General features: G+C 42.8%; 1 protein-coding gene across 2 annotated transcripts in view; it reads right to left on the bottom strand.

Moving 5' to 3' along the window:
* OMA1 (OMA1 zinc metallopeptidase) overlaps positions 1–14294 on the bottom strand; it is a 35950-nt gene extending 21656 nt beyond the window's left edge. The window contains exons 1-5 of one of the 2 annotated variants that reach the window (XM_053392272.1): positions 12281–14293; positions 7332–7560; positions 6130–6303; positions 5325–5432; positions 4642–4770 (exon numbers count right to left, since the gene is read on the bottom strand). In XM_053392272.1, coding sequence (XP_053248247.1) covers positions 4642–4770; positions 5325–5432; positions 6130–6303; positions 7332–7560; positions 12281–12753 — 1113 coding nt within the window. In that variant the 5' untranslated portion in view covers positions 12754–14293. Of the gene's footprint in view, positions 1–4641; positions 4771–5324; positions 5433–6129; positions 6304–7331; positions 7561–12280 lie in introns of both variants that reach the window. The other variant, XM_053392273.1, reaches the window with a different exon arrangement.
* Positions 14295–21720: the final 7426 nt, after the last annotated feature.

The raw sequence follows: 21720 nt of genomic DNA, 5'->3' as shown, positions 1-21720 counted from the left end.
AGTCAAGGACAAATAGACTGAAAAACAGTTTTTACCCGAGAGCTGTGGCCCTTTTGAATGCTGTAACTCGATAGTGTGACCTGGGAGATTGATGGGTGTGGGTGTGGCTGGAATGTGGTTTGTTGGTTGTTGTTGTTGTTTTGCTTTTGTTGTTTTTAAGGGATGGCATCCAATTTCGTTGCACTTGTGCAATGTTGCACGTGTGTAATGACAATAAAGAATCTATCTATCTATTTCATTACAAACGTCCTTTAAAGGTTGTATTAACCATTCTTTCAAAGATCTGTAATATCTAGAAGTCAGTCCATCCGGTCCTGGAGATTTACCTAATTGCATATTCTGAATGGCCCCTTCTACCTCCTGTTCCGTTATTTTATAATTCAGCATTAATTTGTTTTCTTGGGAAATTTTTTGTAGTCCATTTATTTTCAAAAATTTGTCAATATCCATTTCTTTCTGTTTCTCCTGTGTATATACTTGTTTAAAATACCTCTGGAAACACTTTCTAATTTCCACTGGATTTTGTATATTCTTTCCTTCCATTTCCAAATTCATAATAGTATTAAGTTTTTGTCTTTTTTTCAGTTGCCAGGCCAACAGCTTCCCACACTTATTTGCTGATTCAAATGTCTTTTGTCTCATCTGTTTAATCTTCCATTCTATTTCCTGATTCATCATTTTCATATATTGTACTTGGTATAACTTTATTTCTTTCAAAATCTCCTGAGACTTTGGTTTCGCCCTCAATTTCTTCTCTCCTTCCTTTATTCTTTCCAGAATTTTATCTTTTTTCTCATTTTGCATTCTCTTCTTAATTGCATTTTGTTGTATCAAAAATCCTCTCATGACGGCTTTACTTGCGTCCCAGATTACTCTTTTTTCCACTGTTGTATTCATGTTAATCTCAAAATAATCTCTCAAAGTTTTTTGGGCCTTTTTGGTAAATTCATCATTCCTAAACAAAGAGTCATTCATCCTCCATCTAAAGGAACCAGATGGCATCAATTTCATTTCCATCTTCACAGCGTTATGGTCAGAACTAGTCTTAGGGCAAATTTCAACTTTGCTTATCTTCGGAGCCATTCCTCTGGTCACCCAGATTTGGTCAATTCTTGTCCATGTCATTTTAGCCTCGGAGAAGAAAGTTCCCTCTCTTTCCAGAAGGTTCTTCGTTCTCCAGATATCAATTAAGTCCATATTTTCAGTCATATTAAAAACGGTTTTTGGTAGTCTTCCATCCTTAGTAACTATTTGTCTTTGTGCCTTATCCATATTTGTAGACACTACGCCATTCATGTCTCCCATCAAAATCATATTATAGTCCAAATATTCCATCAATATTTCATGTAGCTTTTCAAAGAATTCCGATTTCCCTTCATTTGGTGCGTAAATACCTATTATCAAAAAAATTTCTCCTTGTGTTTGAATTTCAATTGCTATCAATCTTCCTTGATCATCTTTAAATATAAATTTAGGTGATAGACTCTCCTTTGCATAGAGAACCACTCCTCTTTTTTTAACTTTATCCGATGAAATAAATTCCTGTCCTAATTTTTTATTACTCAGTAGCTTCCTGTGTGACCTTATCACATGTGTTTCTTGTAAACAAATCAAGTCCAATTGCTCTATGTGCTTTATTGCATTTAGACCATTTAGCTGTCATTGGTCCCATTTTACAGATGGTTACAAAAAACACTGAGGCACCGCAGTATGTGTGTTCACCTTTAAATCCATGGCGGAGGTCTTAAGGAAAAAAGCACCTCGGAGCATATGCAGAGTGCTTTCCCCCTCATATTAAAGCTTTTCAATGCAAAATGTAATGCAAATATCCATGAATTATAATACAGTGTAAACCAACGACTGGCGGTGACAGCAGAGCACAGAGATCGAAGTCAGAGAGAGCAGTGATGAGGGCGGATGGTAACAACTTAGGATGACTGTAGAAGAGGCACTGTCTCGCCCCAAGGAAAGCCCTGCCCAGCTCCAATCTACCTGCCACCCAGTTCCCAAAATGTCATGGGAAATTACCCACACATTGTAATGCTTCACACTGCAATTATGACAGCAAAAAAAACTTGGATAGCAGGTTTTCTGTGTAGTAGCCCAGCTGAAAGTAAATTGTGGATATGAAAGATGGACATGCCTTATTACAGCCTCAAGACTCTCCTCAGCTGTAATAGAGTTTATTCAGTTTCCACTTTTGTTCCTTTTTAAAACAAACAAAAACCCTGATTTTTCCGCCTGATATTTGACAATACTGCCAAATTTCATTTCGTTTTAACCCTACAGGCACGGGGAGCACATGGGGCCTACAGATGTGGATAGACTCCAACTCCCATCAGCCCCAGTCTGCATGCCCAATGGTCAGGAACCACCTGCAGGGCCACAGGGGCCCTTGCTCTAGTTCTGTAATGGACCAAAGTCCATTTGAATTGATACCATATTTCCAACTGTATTTGAAATACCTCATATTTTGCATGGACCACAGGTTTCATAAACTTACTCCCCTTCCAGAGTGTCACTGACAATAGTGGAATTGGGATCTTTTTAATTCAGTACTCTGAGGATGCAGTTTTTCAAATCTTGTATTAATCATGTATTAATCTTGCAATGGGACGCGGGTGGCGCTGTGGGTAAAACCTCAGCGCCTAGGACTTGCCGATCGCATGGTCGGCGGTTCGAATCCCCGCGGCGGGGTGAGCTCCCATCGTTCGGTCCCAGCTCCTGCCCACCTAGCAGTTCGAAAGCACCCCCAAGTGCAAGTAGATAAATAGGTACCGCTTTCTAGCGGAAAGGTAAATGGCATTTCCGTGTGCTGCGCCGGTGCTGGCTCGCCAGAGCAGCTTCGTCACGCTGGCCACGTGACCCGGAAGTGTCCTCGGACAGCGCTGGCCCCCGGCCTCTTAAGCGAGATGGGCGCGCAACCCCAGAGTCGGACACAACTGGCCCGTACGGGCAGGGGTACCTTTACCTTTACCTAATCTTGCAATAACACATTTTCACCGGTTGGTAAAAAAAACTACCTGGCCACACGGTTATTCCAAGGCACTAACTATGTTATATTGTTACTTTACTGTAGCGGTTTTATTTTGTAAACCACCTTATTTTTCACAACAAAAGGTGGTTTATGAACACTACCAAATGAAATAAAAAATTTTAATTTGAGAAGCCGATCTTTTCAAAGAGGTACCGCAAAATGGTCTTGCTCAGTGCCTTGTGGGTCACCAGAGATCACATTTAATTATGTGGCGTATTGACTTCCAGTTGTCAGAGTGATAATACAAAGTTACAACATTTACTTGAGAGGATAATATGGAATATTGCTAGAGGGAGCAGCACTGTACCCAGCCCAGACAGCTGTGGAAACCAAGAAACAGCAAGAATAAAATCACCATGTTTCTGCAACCTCAGAAGTTTTCCTGGCACCTCCCTTTTTAAAAAGAAAAGAGCTACCACAGGCATTTTACACTTCTGGAATGTGAAGGGAAAGAAACTGCCAAATGTGACAGAGAGCGAAGAACTGGGTTTGGCAACTTGTGTACTATAAAGCAAGCCTGGTGCTGAAGTATCATTGATCATCCTGACAGTTCCCTCAGCCATTTTAGGTTAGGTTACTGAACTGCCTTTTCCTACATCTCTTGATTTTATTCCTGACTGGCAGGAAGTTCAAGTGTAATAAGAAACTTTGCAGGGAGAGCAGGACCATTTATTCTCTTCTCAGTTCCTGGTTAATGAGCCTTGTAGCACGGAGCAAAAGAGAAAGAAAGAAAGAAAGAAAGAAAGAAAGAAAGAAAGAAAGAAAGAAAGCCAAGTGGAAGGATCTCAGGGCATCCGAGGTTCTCGGATCACTTGGGGAGATCTGTGGATTTCACCCAAGAATGTTAAAATAGCACAATATTGGCTCAACAGATGTACGAAGAACAATATTACATTTTAAATTGTTTTCTGGGTCATCAAGCTAACCTTTAAAAATGCAAAGTCATAAAAGGAGAAGGACGTTCTATTGCAAAATGCATGCCATCCTCCAGAGATTGAACATTGTGGGTGATGAATGCTACAGTAGAATTTAAATTATTGATTCTAGGTAAGTATGCTCCACTCAGTAGTATGTCCAGGGCCAGCAGAATGAATTTATAAGAAAAATGTTTACTGGCTCAGAGCAGCGGCCAGGGAAATAACAAAGTACTTCCATTTCCTAGCGATGACTCCCAGCTCACAACAGTCTGAAGTTTACAAACTAGAAGGCAATATATGTGTCTTTGGTGAATCAATCCAATGGTGTTTTTTAAAAACAAACAAACAAACCACACCTATGACAGTATGCATAATACACCCACAAAATGACCTACTTTTGTTGCAACTCCGTCTTATTTTTAAAACAGTGAGATCAAGACCTGCTTCCCATGGCGGAAAGGCAAGCCCGGGCTTGTAATTAGCTACTCACCCAGGCTGAACTGCAGTTTCTTTCCCCTTCTTAGATCCAACACGCAAGCTGACTTAAGACCGTAAGTTTACTGCTAGATCAGGTCCATAGTCTATTAAATGAAGCATTGTGTCCTGTAATACAGAGACCTCCCCCCACAAAGAACACCCCCAATGCAGGAGCTAGATGAATGCTCTGTAGAACGGTGATCATCTTACCTCTTGAAACCAAGCTTGGAGCCAGTGGCCTACGATCGCTAAGCTGTCTACAGGGCAAACAGCCCAAATCATTATGAGAAGAATGAGGAGCACAAAATCCACAAAATGCATCAGGCTCGCCTTCTCTGCCTTAAAACAAGGAAAACAGTATTTAAAAACCACCTATTTATGTCCTCATCTTGCGCATGGATATTTAAGGTTTTCTGTATTCAAAACGATGCGCTGTCTACCAACCCCTTTTACAAAACGTGAAGACGCAGAAGTTGCTGTTACTTCTCCAACTTGGTTCGCCAGCTGTTGCTGGACTACAACTCCCATCACATCCTGCTAGCTAAGGATTATGGGAGTTGTAGTCCAACTGGAGATCCAATTGGAGAAACACTGTATAAAGCCACAATGCTGGCAGAAGAAGCACTGGATGCTGGAAAGCACCAACCCTGGGTAAGGAAGACCTATAAAGAGCTATTCAGTTGTACGACACACCCCTAACTTCTGACTATGTCAGTTCAATTAACATCACAGATGCAGAGTTTGGAGCAAAGCTTATTAGCCCTAAGAGGCAGGCTGTGAGCATCGCTGGGTAATTCCAGTCAAATATGGTGGTCTCCACATTGGTCACCTATGACCGTGTGTTTAGTTTCAGAGGGCTTTGGCAACGTCACTTTTTAAAACAGGATACATACCCCGTGTCCCAGAACAGCATGAGCAAGTTCATGTCCCAGAATGAAAGACAGCTCATTGATATCTGACACAGCAGATAGCATACCAGTGAAAACAAACAGTTGTCCATTCTGCAGGCAAAGAGAGGAAAAATAATACTGCAAACAAATTGTTTCACAGAGCAATCCAAAGTGGGGGTGGGGGTGAACCTAGAGCTTGGCCAGGCCAGCACCAGCAGAGCAGAAAAATTGGGAGAGGGGGTGAGAGACAGAATGGAGGGGAAAAGAGAAGTTGTGTTTCTTCTTTATTCCTCCTTTTCATCAGCGCACTTCTTTTGGGGGGTGAGGTGAGGAAGGGAGACTTTCCTGCACGTTGGTCAAAAAAGGAGAGAAAATCAGCACGCAAACTTCAGGACATGTTTTCTCTCAACCTGTGTATGTGGATTGGGGGAGGCTGGATCCCAGAAGCTCCTCTTCTCCCCAACACCTTTTTGCCCTCTCTACTGTGAAAGCAATAATGGCAGAGGAAGGACAGCGGTACCAAGTCAAGCCCAGTACTGTGTGCACTGACTGGCAGAGGCTCCCCAGGGATTCAGATTTGGTGACATTCCCAGCCCCGCTTGCAGAAGCCAGGGACTGAATCTGGAAGAGCAAGGGAGATGCTCTGCCTCTGAGCTAAGACCCCCTCACCCCCACTCTCACTGCCAAGAGGGAGATGCACAAAATCCTTCGGCCTTTGGGACGTCCTCCCAAGGACAATAGGACTGCACTGTCAGTTGCTTCTTTCCGAATTGTTACATCTCATCTTTGGTTTTTGATTTTTACTTACTGGAAGCACAACAGCATTAATGTCTGGCCCCTCCACCACATGGATAGTCCACTTGAACTCAGAGAATCCTGGAAAATCCTTGTTGCTGTCAACCAAATGCAAAAAGACTTTTTTGACCTCCTGGTAACGGGGGTCCGTTTCAGGCAACATTCTGCTTTTAAATTCTTCGACCCACTGGAAGAAAAAGAAGACGCAGCATACTGACCGATTCAAGGCAAGTAAAATTGCAATTAAGAGATACATTAATGTGCATGAATATCCATGGAAGAGAGGTCAGTACAAATTAAAATATATATGACACAATCTAATTCAGAGCGGGGAGGAGACATCCACCATACTATTAGGGCATGATGAATTTTTCAACTCCCAAATTCCCAAAATGAAGGGTGCTTAAAAAGTTGTAGAATGACTTGGGAATTCAAAAGATATTTTGCTTACATTAATCTAATTTTGTTTGGTAAATAAAATGTGTGTAATATTGCATAGAAATAATTTAAAAATGACTGCCAAGCACTTATATTTTAATATTATTCTTGTTTACTTATATTATGTATATTTATGATTTTACCTGACACTTTCAGAAGGCAAAATTAAAATTCTTTGGCTTTCCAAAAGCAGTTTATTTGCTTCTTAAGCAAACGTAGTCTTAGCAAGCTAAATGTTGTCCAATTGCAAATATAACAGCAGATTTGAATCCCTCGCACCCAAAAACGTATTTTTAAGACCCCCTCATGGAAGAAATTTGCAAAAATTAAATTTCACCCCCTAAAATGACATGCCCTGCTGTACGATATCCATTTAGGGAATAAAATTTAAAGATGTGCTCGAGCAAAATATTTAACTCGGAAAAGGTGACCTAATGACATGGAATACATCAGCAATTATATATACATATATTATTTACTAACAAGCAATATTCATCTTCCTCATGTAACAAGCAGTAAAACAGATATTCTCAATCCTTGCACTGCCAACACTCCTTAAATGGAAGAAAAATTCCCTCAGCTATGTGGGAAGGCCAGAAAACAGGATATATGCTTCGTATAAGTTCCCATCTTCAATCATCAGCATTGTGCATTAATAAGGGTCTCAAGTAGTATAGCAGGAGACCCTGAACTGTTACTGAGAGTCATCTCAGTTACTGCAAAGTGGGGCAAGGGAATTATTATTGTTGTTGTTTGCTTTTTTGAACAGCTACCCACCATGGAATACTCCATCTGGGACAATTCAGCAAAATGGTCTTTCCGAAACACCAGAAGCCGAGAACGTCCAGTGATTGGTGTCTCTTCCAAGTGAGTAAAATAAAACAGGATAAATACAAGTCCTAAAGTACACAGGCCCAGGGCTATCTTCCATTTATTTCTTCTTGCAGCTTCTTTAAACAGTTCCTTCTTGTTTGGAGGAAGTGCCCTCCACCATTTTCTTATGCTCCTGTAAGGCACAAATATAGCAAAGTTCGAGGAAGCCAGAGCGAATCGCAAGTGTCCCCGACTGCTGCACCCTCATCAGTGCTACCAGCATGTGTTATAAATGTCAAAACATAACAGCAGAAGTGAATGTGTTCTTCCTACCTGGCAGGCTTGCATGTATAGCCATGCTACCAGCACCCTGCGTGTAGAACAGGAGAGTGCAAAATCACCATTTTTAAAAACCATACTTGCCATGCTGAAGCCACAGGATGCATTCCGAAGAGGCTAGCATCACATTCAGTTAATTGGTTGAGTTAAAGGCAAGCTTCTCTGCTTAATGCAAACAAATAGCGTGCTAGTGCATGATGCCCCAAAGTTCTTTTGCCTGCTGTGCCACCAGGAAACAAACCATGGTCTGGCTTGTTTTGAGTGCCCAACCTGAGGCTCATGGTGTGTCAACCACAAGTGGTATGCCAAGAACAAACCTTGATTGCCACATGGTTTATTTGGAAAGAAAGAAACCATAGGCCTGGGTTTGGACATAACAACAAGCCAGGCTCTCTTTCCTGTAAGCATAGCAGCAGCAGAAACAGAAAAAGAGCAGAGCAAAACCTTTTCAGTGGCATATACTAACATGCGGAGTGCTCACATTAAACCATAGTTAACATTGTTAGTTGTCTTTAGCTATGGTTTAATGTGACACAGATACAACAAGCTATGAGGCTGCAGCAATGTTCACTTTGATACCTCACTCTACAAGAGTAAAACGGATATGCTGCACATTCTTGTACACATGAGAGAAATGGAGAATTAGGGAGGTTTTCTGGTTAACCCGGTGTCAGGCTCCGGGGACTTGGCTTCCTCCCCCCCTTTGCCCGTAGATAAGCAGGACAAAGCAAAGAGTCCCTTACCATTTAAAGAGTCTTTAATGATCACAGCAAAAGAACAAAGCATTCATTATCAGAATGGAAGGTGTTCCCAATTAAGGCTTCCCCCCACTTCCCCCCAGTCACTTCCATCTTGCAACCACCATGCTTTTTGTGTAGCCATCTTATCTGCTCTACGTGACCTTGGACTGATATGCTGAATACTTTCCAGTGAGAGAGCTTTGCTGTTCACCCCCCAGTTCTTCCCAACTTTCGTCGTCAGAACTATGCCCCTCTGCAAACCACTGTTCCAAATCTTTACTGCTCCAGGGCAGCTTCAGGATCCTGACCAGGAGCAGGGGGAGGGTCCCACCACTCCTCCCCAGAGCAGTACTCCTCAGCTTGGTCTCTGACACCTAGAGAGTGTGGGGCCTCCCAAACTAAGGAGATTGGTTAGCTGTGCGTTATGAGGAGTCTGAGAGATGAGGAAAGGCAGCTGAGGGCTGTGCATAAGCACAACAAGGAGGGGTGAGGGAGAGAGCTGGTGTAGGGAAGGAGGAAAGCTGAATGGGAAGTGAACAGGAGGAAGATATGGCAAACAGAGAGTGTGGAACCACCATCACTCTCATTAAACAAATGGGCAGCATCATATTTGGGAATTAAAAGGTTATGTGCACATATCCACAGCTGGACAGGAACCCAGGACCCATTTATGCATACAGATGCCCACAAAGCTAGGGATCTACATAAAGTCTTGCTTTTGTACATATTAAACCCATAGGTGGATCAGGCAGCTTTTAAGCTGTCCAGGTTAAGGCGAGTCATAGGCTGAGAAGGTGAGTTTAAAAAGAAGATGGATTTCAAGAACAAATAAATGAATAGGGAGAGATGGGGCAGTACCTACGTAGCATGCACATGTTTGTACAGAAAGAACTTCCATTTCAAATGAAGAGGAAGCAAAAGTGAGGTAATATAATGCCAGGCAAGATATTATAGTCGTACCTCCAGTTACTAACTTAATTTGATCCGGAGGTCCGTTCTTAACCAGAAACCGTTCTTAACCTGAGGCACACTTTCGCTAATGGGGCCTCCCGCTTGCGCCATGCCGCCACCACGCGACTTCCATTCGCATCCCGGGGCACAGTTCGCTACCAGGAGCACCTACTTCTGGGTTAGTGGAGCTCATTACCCAAAGCGTTCGTAAGCAGGACGGTACATAACCTGAGGTTGCACTGTATACAAAAAAAAAAAAGTGGGAGATTGCTCAATTGAAATTTGAGGAACCAAACAGCAGTTTAAATAATCTAATGCTATTCTCCTTCTAAACTTTTTTTTTTTAAAAGTTAATTTCTACAGATCTAAAATCTGGCTACAATGAAGCCTTTGAGAATGGAAAAGGAAAGCCAAAACAAAAATCTAATGCATATTTAAAGGCTGAGAAAACATTAACTATTATATTCTATTTTAAAAAACAACATTCTGCTCTGGAGAATAATAAGAAAAAGAACCAAGTTTCAAAACACTGAGACACCTTATTTACAGTAAGAAAAATGTGTTCATTTAATAACAAAGAAAAGGTTTAATAAGGGATGGGATTTACCACATATACCACAATGGTTTTCCACAGGGTCAAACTTGTATATACAATTTAAATTTAATAGATGGTTCCTTGAGCAGCAACAGAACATCCATATTGCAAAAGCACAAGTGGAGCATCATTTGCTGCTTTGGCCTGCATAGTGAATATGTAAAGTTTATGGCCAGAATCCAGAGCACTGTAAAAGCAGCTCCAAGGGGGATTTTATACTTGTTTTCCTCAAACAGAAGTCCTCCCTCTATGCCACAAGGCAAACCTGAGGACTTCCAAAACTGAGGATAATTTTCAAAAGCGTTTTGTTACGTGGCATGGGGAAGTAAAGGAGTCAGCTCTTCAAAGTCAAAAATTCTACTGCACTACCGCAAGCCTCAACCTTCTGGATCACGAACTATATATATACAGTGGTACCTCGGGTTACAAACACCTCGGGTTACAGACTCCGCTAACCCGGAAGCAGTACCTTGGGTTAAGAACTTTGCCCCAGGATGAGAATAGAAATTGCGCATTGGCAGCGCGGCAGAAGCGGGAGGCCCCATTAGCTAAAGTGGTACCTCAGGTTAAGAACCAATTAAGTTTGTAACCTGAGGTACCACTGTACTAGAAAACTAGATGCATGCTTTGTGATTGACCTATTCTTAAGCCCAAATTACTCAACCTCCAATCCAGAAAAACAGCTTACAAGGTGAAGCATCAGACACATGCCCTTACCACCGCTCATAAATCCAAGTGCGACGCAGGCCTATATATGGAGTGCCCCAGATTCTGAGAACCTTCCACTCCTTTCCCAGGAAGTTTGCAAAGGTGTGGCTTCCTCAGCAGGATAGTACATGCATGGGGACAGTGCTGCAGCAGCCCTCTGATGTGCACATGATATCTAGATTGGAGATTAGTAGCCAAATTACCTTTTAAAAGGTGACTAGAGATGAGGATGTGCTCCTAATATTAGAAGTGCATTACCAAGATCCAAATTTCGTTAACCGATTGGTCTGCAAGCTAGGAACGAAACTCACTGCGCTGAGTCACTGTTAAAAACTTGAGAGACGCAACTACTTCCTTGGTGGAAATTACACAACAAGGTGTGTCTTGGCAACACAGTTAAAAACATTCTAAATTTTATTTTATTATAAAGAGGAAATGTTTTTAAAGGATAATAAAGTGCCTAACTGCTGGTGGCATTTAGGAGAAAAAGGCACTGCTCAGACAGTATAGAAATAAAAGCACAGGAAGAACACTCTGCCACCAAGAAGCCACCAAGTTGATGCCATTTCAAACTAAGCATATTTAAAGCATGTTTATTTCTTCTGCTTCATTCCCACCTTCCCACCAAAGTGATGAACAGAGTTGCATACTCCACTTCAGAGGTGTTACAGTGCTTCGCAGATTTCAAATCAAGGAAGCAGTTGGCCTTTCAAGTAATTAAAACTTGGCTAAGGTAAATGAAAATCAATAAAAACCAAAACATATCCCCAAAGCAGGGGCTGCTTTCATGGGAAAGCACAGAAACAGAGGTGTGATTTATCATGGTTCCAGGCTGAGAATGCATAATACTCACTCTCTCCTTCCTACAGGCCCTGCCCCATCCTCTTTACAGGAATCAAAAGTGGTACTGTACTATCAACCTAGTGCCTAGAGCCAGGAGGCATTATCCCTCAGTACTGGGAGGGCGGGCAAGGGAACAGAAAGTACCACAATGCTATTCTAGCATCCTTTGCTAGAGGATAGAGGTAGAATATTCACGTATTTTGGGGGACAGTTTGGGAAACAGCATAGGAATGTACTTTACCCATTTTTATCCAAGTTACACATGTTCTTCCAAGCTACCTCACCAGGCTTTAAAACAGGTGAGAAGAGGAGGGGAGCAGAGACACAAAATCAGCAGTCATTCTCGCAAAAAGGTTACATACGCTTCAGGTTACATACGCTTCAGGTTAAAGACTCCGCTAACCCAGAAATAGTGCTTCAGGTTAAGAACTTTGCTTCAGGATGAGAACAGAAATCGAGCTCCAGCGGCGCGGCAGCAGCAGGAGGCCCCATTAGCTAAAGTGGTGCTTCAGGTTAAGAACAGTTTCAGGTTAAGTACGGACCTCCAGAACGAATTAAGTACTTAACCTGAGGTACCACTGTATTTGCAAGGCTCCTTTGCAACATTATGAGCATGCCAGACAGTCTTATGTGAAGTTTCCAAAGTATCCTATTAAGCTTGCATCTAAATTTACATTGCAACAATGTAGTATACTCTATACTGCTATAGTGTGTAGCAGAGCAATATTAATGTTTACCTCCCAAGGATGACAGCAAATAGTTTCTGAACAGGCTTCAATAGAATCCACAAGATTGGAACGGGAGCCGCCTTCAATGCTGAAGATCTGTGAAAAGGCCTGTGAAACTGGACATTGTGAGAAGCAGTCAAGTGTCGAGATTTTTGAAAAGAAAGTCCTCTTGCCCTTTGCTCAGAGAAAATACAAGGCCTCCTAGAACAGCTGTGTGCAACGTTGAAAATTCCTGCATTCTTAGGGTTCAAAAGCCGCACTTGACTTTTATTAATGAGGTTACTGTAGGTGTTGGAACTTTCAGTCATTAAGTAGCACCTTCTGTTTTTACTTTTGTTCCATGATTGGCACTTAGTCACTTGATGCTGGTGTCTGTTCAATGCTTCACTGGAAAACTTGTAAGGATTAATGCACTTTCCCCAACAGGCCAAAGATGTCAATCTAGTTAAAAGACAGTTTCTTGAGCCACTAAGAGCAGCCATCACTCACTCTCTCACGTGTTACACCTAGAAATGTAAATCAAGAGTATATATTTTTAAATGATGCAATAGCAAATGATAACGCTATAAGACACTATGCTCTTTAAGGGTTTGTATTCACTGGAACTCAGTACTGGGTATTGGGGAAACCTCAGCATGGTTCTACCAAAGTGCTGGGATCTGTTGCTGGGTACAATGGCCTAGTTCAGATAATTGTTCCAGGTTTCAAAAACTATGGTTTATTAAATTAGGAGCATGAGCCAGGGCGAAATACCTACACTCTTTCCACTGTTCTGCTTCATTTCTAATTTACAAAAAGCCAGAGTTGTGGGTCCAAAACTGTGTAAATCTGTCAGCTAGTTAGCAACCAGGATAATATCTGACAATAATCCAAAATTCTCCAGATATAATAGGGAACTCAGGCTTAGTAAAAGTCAGAAATGAAGTGCTGAACAGACACACTATTAAACATGAAAAAAATCCACACTGAAGAGGAAAAGAGGGTCAAAACAAATACAGTTCCCTCTATCCCATTGCTATTTCCCAAGTTCACAAACTATTAAGATAGACTTCCCCCACTTTGGGCCGAACCACAGTTTCGGAAGCCCAGAAAAATAGTCCAAACGAAGCCAATGGGTCACACAGAATCTTTACATCCATGAGCTACCTCACACATAGTTCAGGTAACCAGTTAGTACACGGCAATGTGTGGGAGTGAGCCTTGCACTCTTTTCTCCCAACAGGACACACCTGTATGAGTAGGACTTATATAATACATCCACCCCATTTTTTAAACTTGCATGAATTGTATGCAAACCCCATTTACACATAGAGTGGGAGAGAATATGTGGTCCCTATAAGAACATCAAGGGTTGGAACCAATGTAAGAATCCTGACCACAGCCACTGGCACTTATTTTCCATATGTGACACCTTGGTTTCCAACCAAAATTTGGGATACAGTGAAGTGTCTGGAGTTGAAAAAGTTGATTTGGGTGTAATATCCCACTGCAGTAAATGCAGGTCCCACTTCTGATCTTTAGCTGACCATTTCTCTGGTTGATTATTTCAAATCACTGGGTTGCCGTCACCTACCGTTTACTCAGAGTAATTAACTTGTACTCGCTTAAATTACTGGACCTAAGTTAATTGCAGCCATTAATTTTAAGACGCCTACTCTGAATAAAAGATAGTTGAATACAACCCACCACATGAAATTCAGCACACACACAACTTCCTTGGCATCCGTAGCCCATGGCCCTCTGTCCACCCTTTTTACCTTGTTCTCTGTTCAGTGTCAGCAGCAAACTCCTTCCCTCAGGCCAACAGTCAACCCCTTCCCTTAACTCTCTGATTTGGCTTCCCTTTCAAAGTTTCCAAATATCACCTCCATCGCTAAATCACTAGGTGTCTTTATGCAAGCCACAATCTCTCATCTTCACCCCCTATTCTCCACCTGCAAGATGGAGATAGTAATATTGATCTACCTGGCAGAGTTGTTGTAAGGATTATTGAGAGATTCCAAGTAAAATGCTCTGAGCTCTCTGAAGTGCTATATAAGCACTAGCAGCTAACCCCCTGCTTTGTTTACCATCTAGCCCAGCCTCCCCAACCTGGTGCCCTCCATAAGTTCTGGACTACAATTCCCATCCGCAACACTGCCAGCACAGCTGTGGTAGCTGGGACTGATGGGAGTTACAGTCCAAATCTACAGAGCACCAGGTTAATCTAGCCTGAGAAGTCAAAAGCTTGGGCACTATCCTGTCATATTTTGGTTGTTTAGGACAGATTCATTAACAATGCACTCGTGTCCCATGGAAAACACCCTCATGAAAGTTCATGTACTGACTGTACTACCTTCAATATCAGGAGCCAACTCCCTGTGAGGGAAGATCTGGCCGTCATATTCAAACCCAGAGACAATTGCATGGAGAGAATGACACAATGAAATAGGTGAGGCTTTAACTAAGGCTGACTATCCAAATGTCAAAAAAGGGGCACCGGGGCAAGCAAAATGAGGAGTAGGCAGGTGTTTTTTCCCGGAAGTAGAGCCATTCTTCTTTCCCTCATAGAACAGATATTTCTCACTTAAATTTCAAATCAAATTTCCATTGCTAATTAAAACCAGCAATGAATGGCTGGATTAGGTGGGAATCCTAAACCATATTATCTGCTATATGACTACATCTCAGGGGAAATGCGGGTTCACCTTGTGACTTGGGTGGCTTTGTCCCACAGAAGCAATCACAAAGTGGAGGCCTGAGGGACCAGAGAGACGATGCAACGTATTGCTTGGCTAAATAAATTTCGCACGCTTTTAACTTCCAAGATCTTTCCAGCTACAGGCCCCTGTGGCTCCAACAGCACCCATCGCGAGTGGTGCCCCGGGGTCTCCTTCAGCTCCTAGGCTCGAGGGCGAGGAGGGACACGCACACCTTCTCTCCTGCGCCTCAAGCCATGCGAGTAGAACCCAGGTTTCCCTTGGCGCAGAAGCGCCGCGGGGGAACCGACCCGCCGCCTCCCTGCGCCACCTGAGCCTCTTTGGCCAACGTCAACAGGAGACGCTGCGAGGGCAGGAAGGGGAAACGCCTTCCGAAGCAGACGCAGCAGCAGGGAAACCGGAGCCAATAGAGAGCAAGCGGGACGCCTCCTTATAACTGCCTTTCCCCCGCCATCGCCACTCCCGTCACCTACCAGCCGCAACAGAACAAACTGGTTCCAGGAGGAGGAGGCGAGGTTGCCAAAAGCTCAAGTCGGAGACGAGGCGCGGAGGGGAGGGGAGGGAGAGGAGCAAGACCCCCTGCTCCGGCGATCCCTCCAGCAAGTAAAGACGTAATGGGGGGAGCTTGAGATACCAGCGCTTTACCCTTACTAGCCGTCCGCCCAGCCCTGGAGAGAAGAAGGGGCGCTGCGCGTAAAGACGCAATGGCCACCTCTGGGACCCTTTGGCCGCGGAGAGGCGCGCCCTTCGCCCTCCCCGTGCACCAGGCCTCTTCCCCCTGCGCTCTACGGCTGGGGCGGCCGCTTGCCTTTCCTTCCGGGCTGGGGAGGGAGCCAATCGGTGGCGGAGTTTCCCTGTTTCGCGACCGAGAGAAGGCCGCCTCCAGCCGCTGTGTTTACTGTCAGCGAGTTGAGCGTGGAGGAGATTCTGAGCTGTGATTCTGCACCTATCTACCGGCAGTCCGGAGTGATGGAATGCAGTCATAGAATTGTAACGAAGGGACCCCGAGGGTCATCCAGTCCAACCCCCTGCAATGCAGAAATGTGCCATATTCGGTGGCATGTGTAGAACCAGGTTTTTAAATGTGCTTGTCAGCATGGGCGTAGCCAAGGGGGTGCAGCTATGCCGCCCAGATCAAATAAAACAATAGAAATACTTAACTAACTGACCAATCTCGTCGGTATTGCGCCCCCTCCCCCAGCAAAAGTCCTGGCTACGCCCATGCTTGCCAGATGCGGATCTGCCGATATTTCCATTAGTACACCAGCGATGGGTGGTTCAGAAGTGTGTTGGGGCACTTACACTACCCTCAAATGGGCACACACATATTGCAAGTGCATTTACATGCAACTAGGTAACACTGGGAAATAAATGTCCACGTGTGGTGGCTTTCCCATAGCCCAGGGGTACTGGAGAAATCAAATGGAAGAAACCTTTAAACGGTGGCTCATCAACAGCCTTTACTGTTGCAAGGGAAGACAGAGATTTTTCTCCTTCTGGACATCTGGATTTCAAAATTAGGGGAAGACAGACAAGTGGTTGGCCAAGTTATGCCATAATGGACCATTGTGTGAAGAGGGTACTTTTCAGTGGCTGCAGGGTCCAGAGCATACGCTAATTAGAGATGCACTAGGCTCACTCAGCTCAGGGGTGGGAAACCTCTGACCTGCAGGACTAATTTGGCTCGGCATGGGTTCCAGTTTGGGACACAAAGCCATTTTCCCAAAACCATGCCCACCTGCCCCACAGCCGCAACATGAATGGGGCTGGTGGAAACACAGCTGCCTTTGCACAATCAGGAGCCTTAAAGTGCCCCGGCAAGGGAGGCTTCTTGTCAGTGGCAATGAGAGTGATCCTGTCGGGTTCAGCTGTGCTACTAAGTTCCCCATGGAGAACTTGGCAGTGCAGCCAACCCCTGCCCAAAGTGGCTCATGAAAGCAGATCACTCTGCTTTCCACAGTCCCCCACCAACCTGGGAGCAAACTCAAAACGCCACCTTGTGATCTTTCATTGGAAAGCATGGTTTATAAATACGTAAGCAAAATAAATGATGCAAGCACTAAATTCCCTTTTGCAGCTGTATTACACCTTCTTCTGTATCTTCACAACAGCCATTATGACGTAGGTTAGGCTGAGAGTTGGTGAATAGCCTAAGGTAGGAAGTGAGCAAAAACAAGGACAAGTTAAGTGAGTTTAAAATGTGAAACTACACATGCTCATGGTGTTTTCTTTTTGTTTTTTTTGTTGGGGAAATGCTTTTCATTTGTGGTTTGCTGATGATTGTGCAGCTGAACAGACTCACAAGGACTTTTTCTAGCCCATGAAAGCTTTTGTGATAATAAACCACAAGACTTATTTTGTGAGACTTTATTCCATTTGTTCCTTTTGGGAGGAAGGAGAGGGGCTATTTTGGGAACTGAACTAGGGCCCTCAAATCACCTTAAAAGGAAGGTGGTGGGTTTAATTCTGCTGTGCCTTATTCAGAAATATGAAGCCATGATAGTTATTCTAGGGAATCTTGGAAACAGCAAACAACACTATCTCCATTGTCAAGTCATGTTTGCATCCTGTCAGCCCTTCAGCCAGATGGATGGCATAACCTTACAAGTCATTAGCTCCTCTATTTTCAAAAAAATGCTTATCTTTCATTAAGTATTCATAAAATAATAAGAATGTTAAACCACTGTGAAATATTTATAGAGCAGTAAGGAACAGGTTTACTCTACAGATTTGGAACTGAGATTTTGAATATTTAGAGATATATTTATGCATTGCTTTTGAAGATGACATTTGCAAACAAGAAAGGAGATATTGCCCATGAACCTGAAATAAGTAGCTCTGGGAGCTGAGTTTCTTAAAAAATAATTGTGGCATAAAATTATGAGGCTTGCAATAAAATATTAGCTGCAGCTGTCAAGCTGCCAGTCCTGACACTAAAACTCCCTGGTTCATTTAGCACCCGCTACTCAGGCTGAATCTTATACGCTCCTTTCTGGGGGAAAGTTCCACTGAACTCAATGGGGCATACTCCAGGGCAAAGAAGTATAGGCTTGCATCCATATATTAAAGCCTATTGCTTCTCCAAAGAATCCTGGGAACTCTCATTTGTTCAGGGTGCTGGGAAATTGTAGCTGCAGGGGTTAAATGACAGTTCCCAGGTTTCTTTAGGGGAAGCCATTTTTTTAAATGTGCTTTCGAATGCACCTAGGATTACAGTCCACACCTTCACATTTGCAGACTGGCCTGGCTCAGGTACCAGAGTTCTCACCAGAGACAACTGAAAATTACTGAGACCCACTGTTTTGGCTCCCACTCATAGACACAGTACTTGAACTTTCAACTTTATTGCCAAAGGCTTTATTCCAAAATTCTCTGCAGGGTCTAAAAATAGGTCAGGTTACAGGTACACAGGTCAGGAGTTCAAAAGCTCTCTAAGACGAATGGCTAAGATGTTTCAACACTTGACACACATGCTTGACCCACCTTTTGAAGAGCAGAGCAGGTGCGGTCATTGTGTTGTTCTCTTACCAAAGACTGGGCAGGCAAGCAGGCACTCCTGCAAGTAGGCTGGCTCTGCTGGTGCTGACATGGCCAATGGAATGTCCTTAGAGATGGAGCAGTGCATCCATCTCATAGTCCGACCTAGGCTCAGAAACCTTCCTTGAGGTGGGAAAAGCTTCACGGCAGGGTGCAGACTGGATCAGATGTCTCTCCCACAACTGGAACATCCAATGCCACTGGGGTGGTGCTTTCTCCCAACAGACCACTTGGCCCGTCCCCAACGCCAGGCACTCTTCCCATTCGTCACACCCCTAGGACCAGCCCTGCCAAGATGTCTTCACAGGGCGTATGACACCCACCCTGAGAGACTTCTTGTTCTCATGTCCTCCTTTAAGGCTTTCCCATAGTTGGCCACTGTGAGAACAGGAAGCTGGACTAGATGAGCCATTGGCCTGATCAAGCAGGCTCTTCCTATGTTCTTAAAATGGGGCAGAGCCAGTTTCAAAATGGCAGCAAAGACAGTTTGGCATAATCACCTGGCAGTTGCAGATATTGATACATAATCCTTCTTTGGAAATTGCTAAACCAGAACGAGCCACAGTGAGCCTCAGGCTTGCCCCTCTTCCAGCCTGGCTACGAGGAATTCACATCCATTTGGGCTTAGCTCCAGCTTCTCATATTGTGAGAAACAACAAACAACTGTGTTTGCTGTTAATAATGGTTTGTTTGAAACAAGGCACCTTAAAACCATGGGCTATGAAGTTGGCTTGTTTAAACAACCACAGTTAAAATGAACAACAATTTGGTTTAGGGAAACACACTAAACTGTGGTTAATGGAAGAGTGAAAGGTTCTGACATGCTATTTCAAACATGCCAGAGGCTCAGCTTGCTGTGACTCATTCTTGTCACACTAAACTATGGTTTAGCTTGCCATCCGAATGTGGCTGCTGCACAGATACTCTGTCAATTGTGGGTGTATGAAGCTTATGTTATGGTACTAAATTCACATTATGCACCCTGCTTTTCTAAAACACCCCTGACTGGCAATCCTACATATTAATATTCTGAAGTCGTCACCAAATGTAGCATGAGTAATTACAGGATAGCTTCATTGAAATCCAACAGTGAATGCCTCTTAATATAAAAATGTAACATGTATAGTCATACGATTAGAAATGTGTAAGTGCTGGTTTTCTTTAAATAGGCAGCTAGATCTACAGACATAAGTAGTTATTAAAGGCTGTGGCTGTTCGTGATTTTTAATGAAGACATAGCACCTTTTATTTTGAGGAAAGGATCAAAAAGAGCTTTTTAAAATAAAGTTCCCAAGAGACTCTGGCCTTAGGTCAACCTTTGGACAATTGAACTAACATTATTTTCTATACAAAAAACCCGACACCTTATATTGTACATAGACCTTGGCTGCTACGGGTTTTACCAAGGGCAAGCTCTGAGGTATATCCAGGAATATAGCAGCCCTTTAAAATATGCTTCGAGCATTTTGCTACTGAGATAAAGAGAAAAGAAAATAGAAAAACACCATCTGCATTTCATTAACAGGAGGCCTGCTTTGCCTACCAAACATCGTGTCTAGAAAAGGCAGGAAAAAAGCAGGAGGAGCTGAAATTGTATTTTGCTGAAATGCGTAGCAATTCCAAAATTAAAATTTCATAGGATTATGGATGTCAAAATGCGGATTTGGAGAGTATGTGTGAAAAACCCTGAAATGGCTGAATAAAATGTTGCTAAAACAATTGCAGTCCCTTTGTATGACAGATACATGGCTTTTGTAAATGCAAGCCCAAATGGAATTTACCTTACCTCCAAGGAGTGCTGTTTATACAATACACCTAAAATACAAACTTTTCCTGGCTGCCAGGTCCCTCAGTGTGATAGCTTACTAAAAGACAGGTGAAAACTTACTGTTTTTTTCTCTACCTTTTTATGCTTGCAGATATTGTTCAATAGTCCCCAGAAAGAATTAACAGATTTTAACATTCTTGTACAAAGAAACTGTACTGTATCTGTGTAAATATTCAGGGAATGACAGAGGTTAGAGAGAGAATTAGAACTAGGATTCCCCTCCCCCCACCCTTTGTGCACTGGAGACCCCATTCAAATAGGCCATTTACTAGAAAGATCCAATTATTATACTGTTGTTCAGCATATTTCCTCCGGTGAGAAAAAAGACTTTTTTTTTACACACACACACACACACACACACACACACACACAAGTCTAGTGGGGACAGACGTTTATTCCAAATAAAAATTGCCTGAGAAATAATGGGAGCAAATGTCACCGGTTCTTTTGGGGTCCATCTCTCAAACCTCAGAGGAGGATTACAAATCCATTCTCATTCTGCCTCTCATTTAGATAACAACCATGTGTCTCCCCATAATTGTTTCCTAGGTAGTGAAGTGTACTGGAGTAGGATTCTAAGTGTATTGTCCCTCAGGGAGCAAAGACCTTCATGAAAATAAAATGAGGATCTTGTCAGCTTATTCAGCGTGTGCAAAATTTTAACGAGGCAAAACTGTGGCATAAGGAATAGTGCTCTGGCTGCCAAACAATATATATATATATATATATAACATAACCTGGGAAAGTCAAGTCTTCCTGCTCTGATAGGCAATTGTAACATCTCAAGATTAATTTTAGCATTAAAATGAAGTAATTGCGGCACTTAGAAATTTATCAAAACCCTGAAACAGATCAATGGGAAGGCTTTGAAAAGGGTAATTGTACCTGCATGGGAAAGATTATTGCTGTAATAGTATTAACCATCCCAATTAAGGAATAGGGAATTGAGGGGGCAATTTGTTAATATTACAACCCATTCTCTGAAGAAGTGGTTAAAACCCTAAGATATAAATTATGTAGTGTTTATCAGTATTTTATCACGATTATTTAATTACTTAAACTGTTCCAACTGTCATGTACCTAGCTTTTTTGTAAAGCACTTGTGATTAGATATATCTATATATTTCCTAAGCATGTCAAAGGACAAGAAAACCATTTCCAGTGTGGTGAGATCACTTTACATTATATACAGTATGATTGCGCTGCTAAAACAACAGAGTTTTCTTACACCTCAACAACTATTAAATTTATTGTCACCCAAACTTCTGTGGGCCAGATTCCAATTCATCAGAAAGCATGAATATGTTTATTAAATTTCCACAAATTTCACATGTAATTCCAATACATAATAATTTTTTTCTTTTGTTTTATCAACTTCCCCTTTT

This window comes from Podarcis raffonei, chromosome 6, assembly GCF_027172205.1.
Source record: "Podarcis raffonei isolate rPodRaf1 chromosome 6, rPodRaf1.pri, whole genome shotgun sequence".
Lineage (NCBI taxonomy): Eukaryota > Metazoa > Chordata > Lepidosauria > Squamata > Lacertidae > Podarcis > Podarcis raffonei.
Note: the sequence above shows the minus strand (reverse complement) of the source record. Positions and strands in the feature narration are given on the sequence as shown.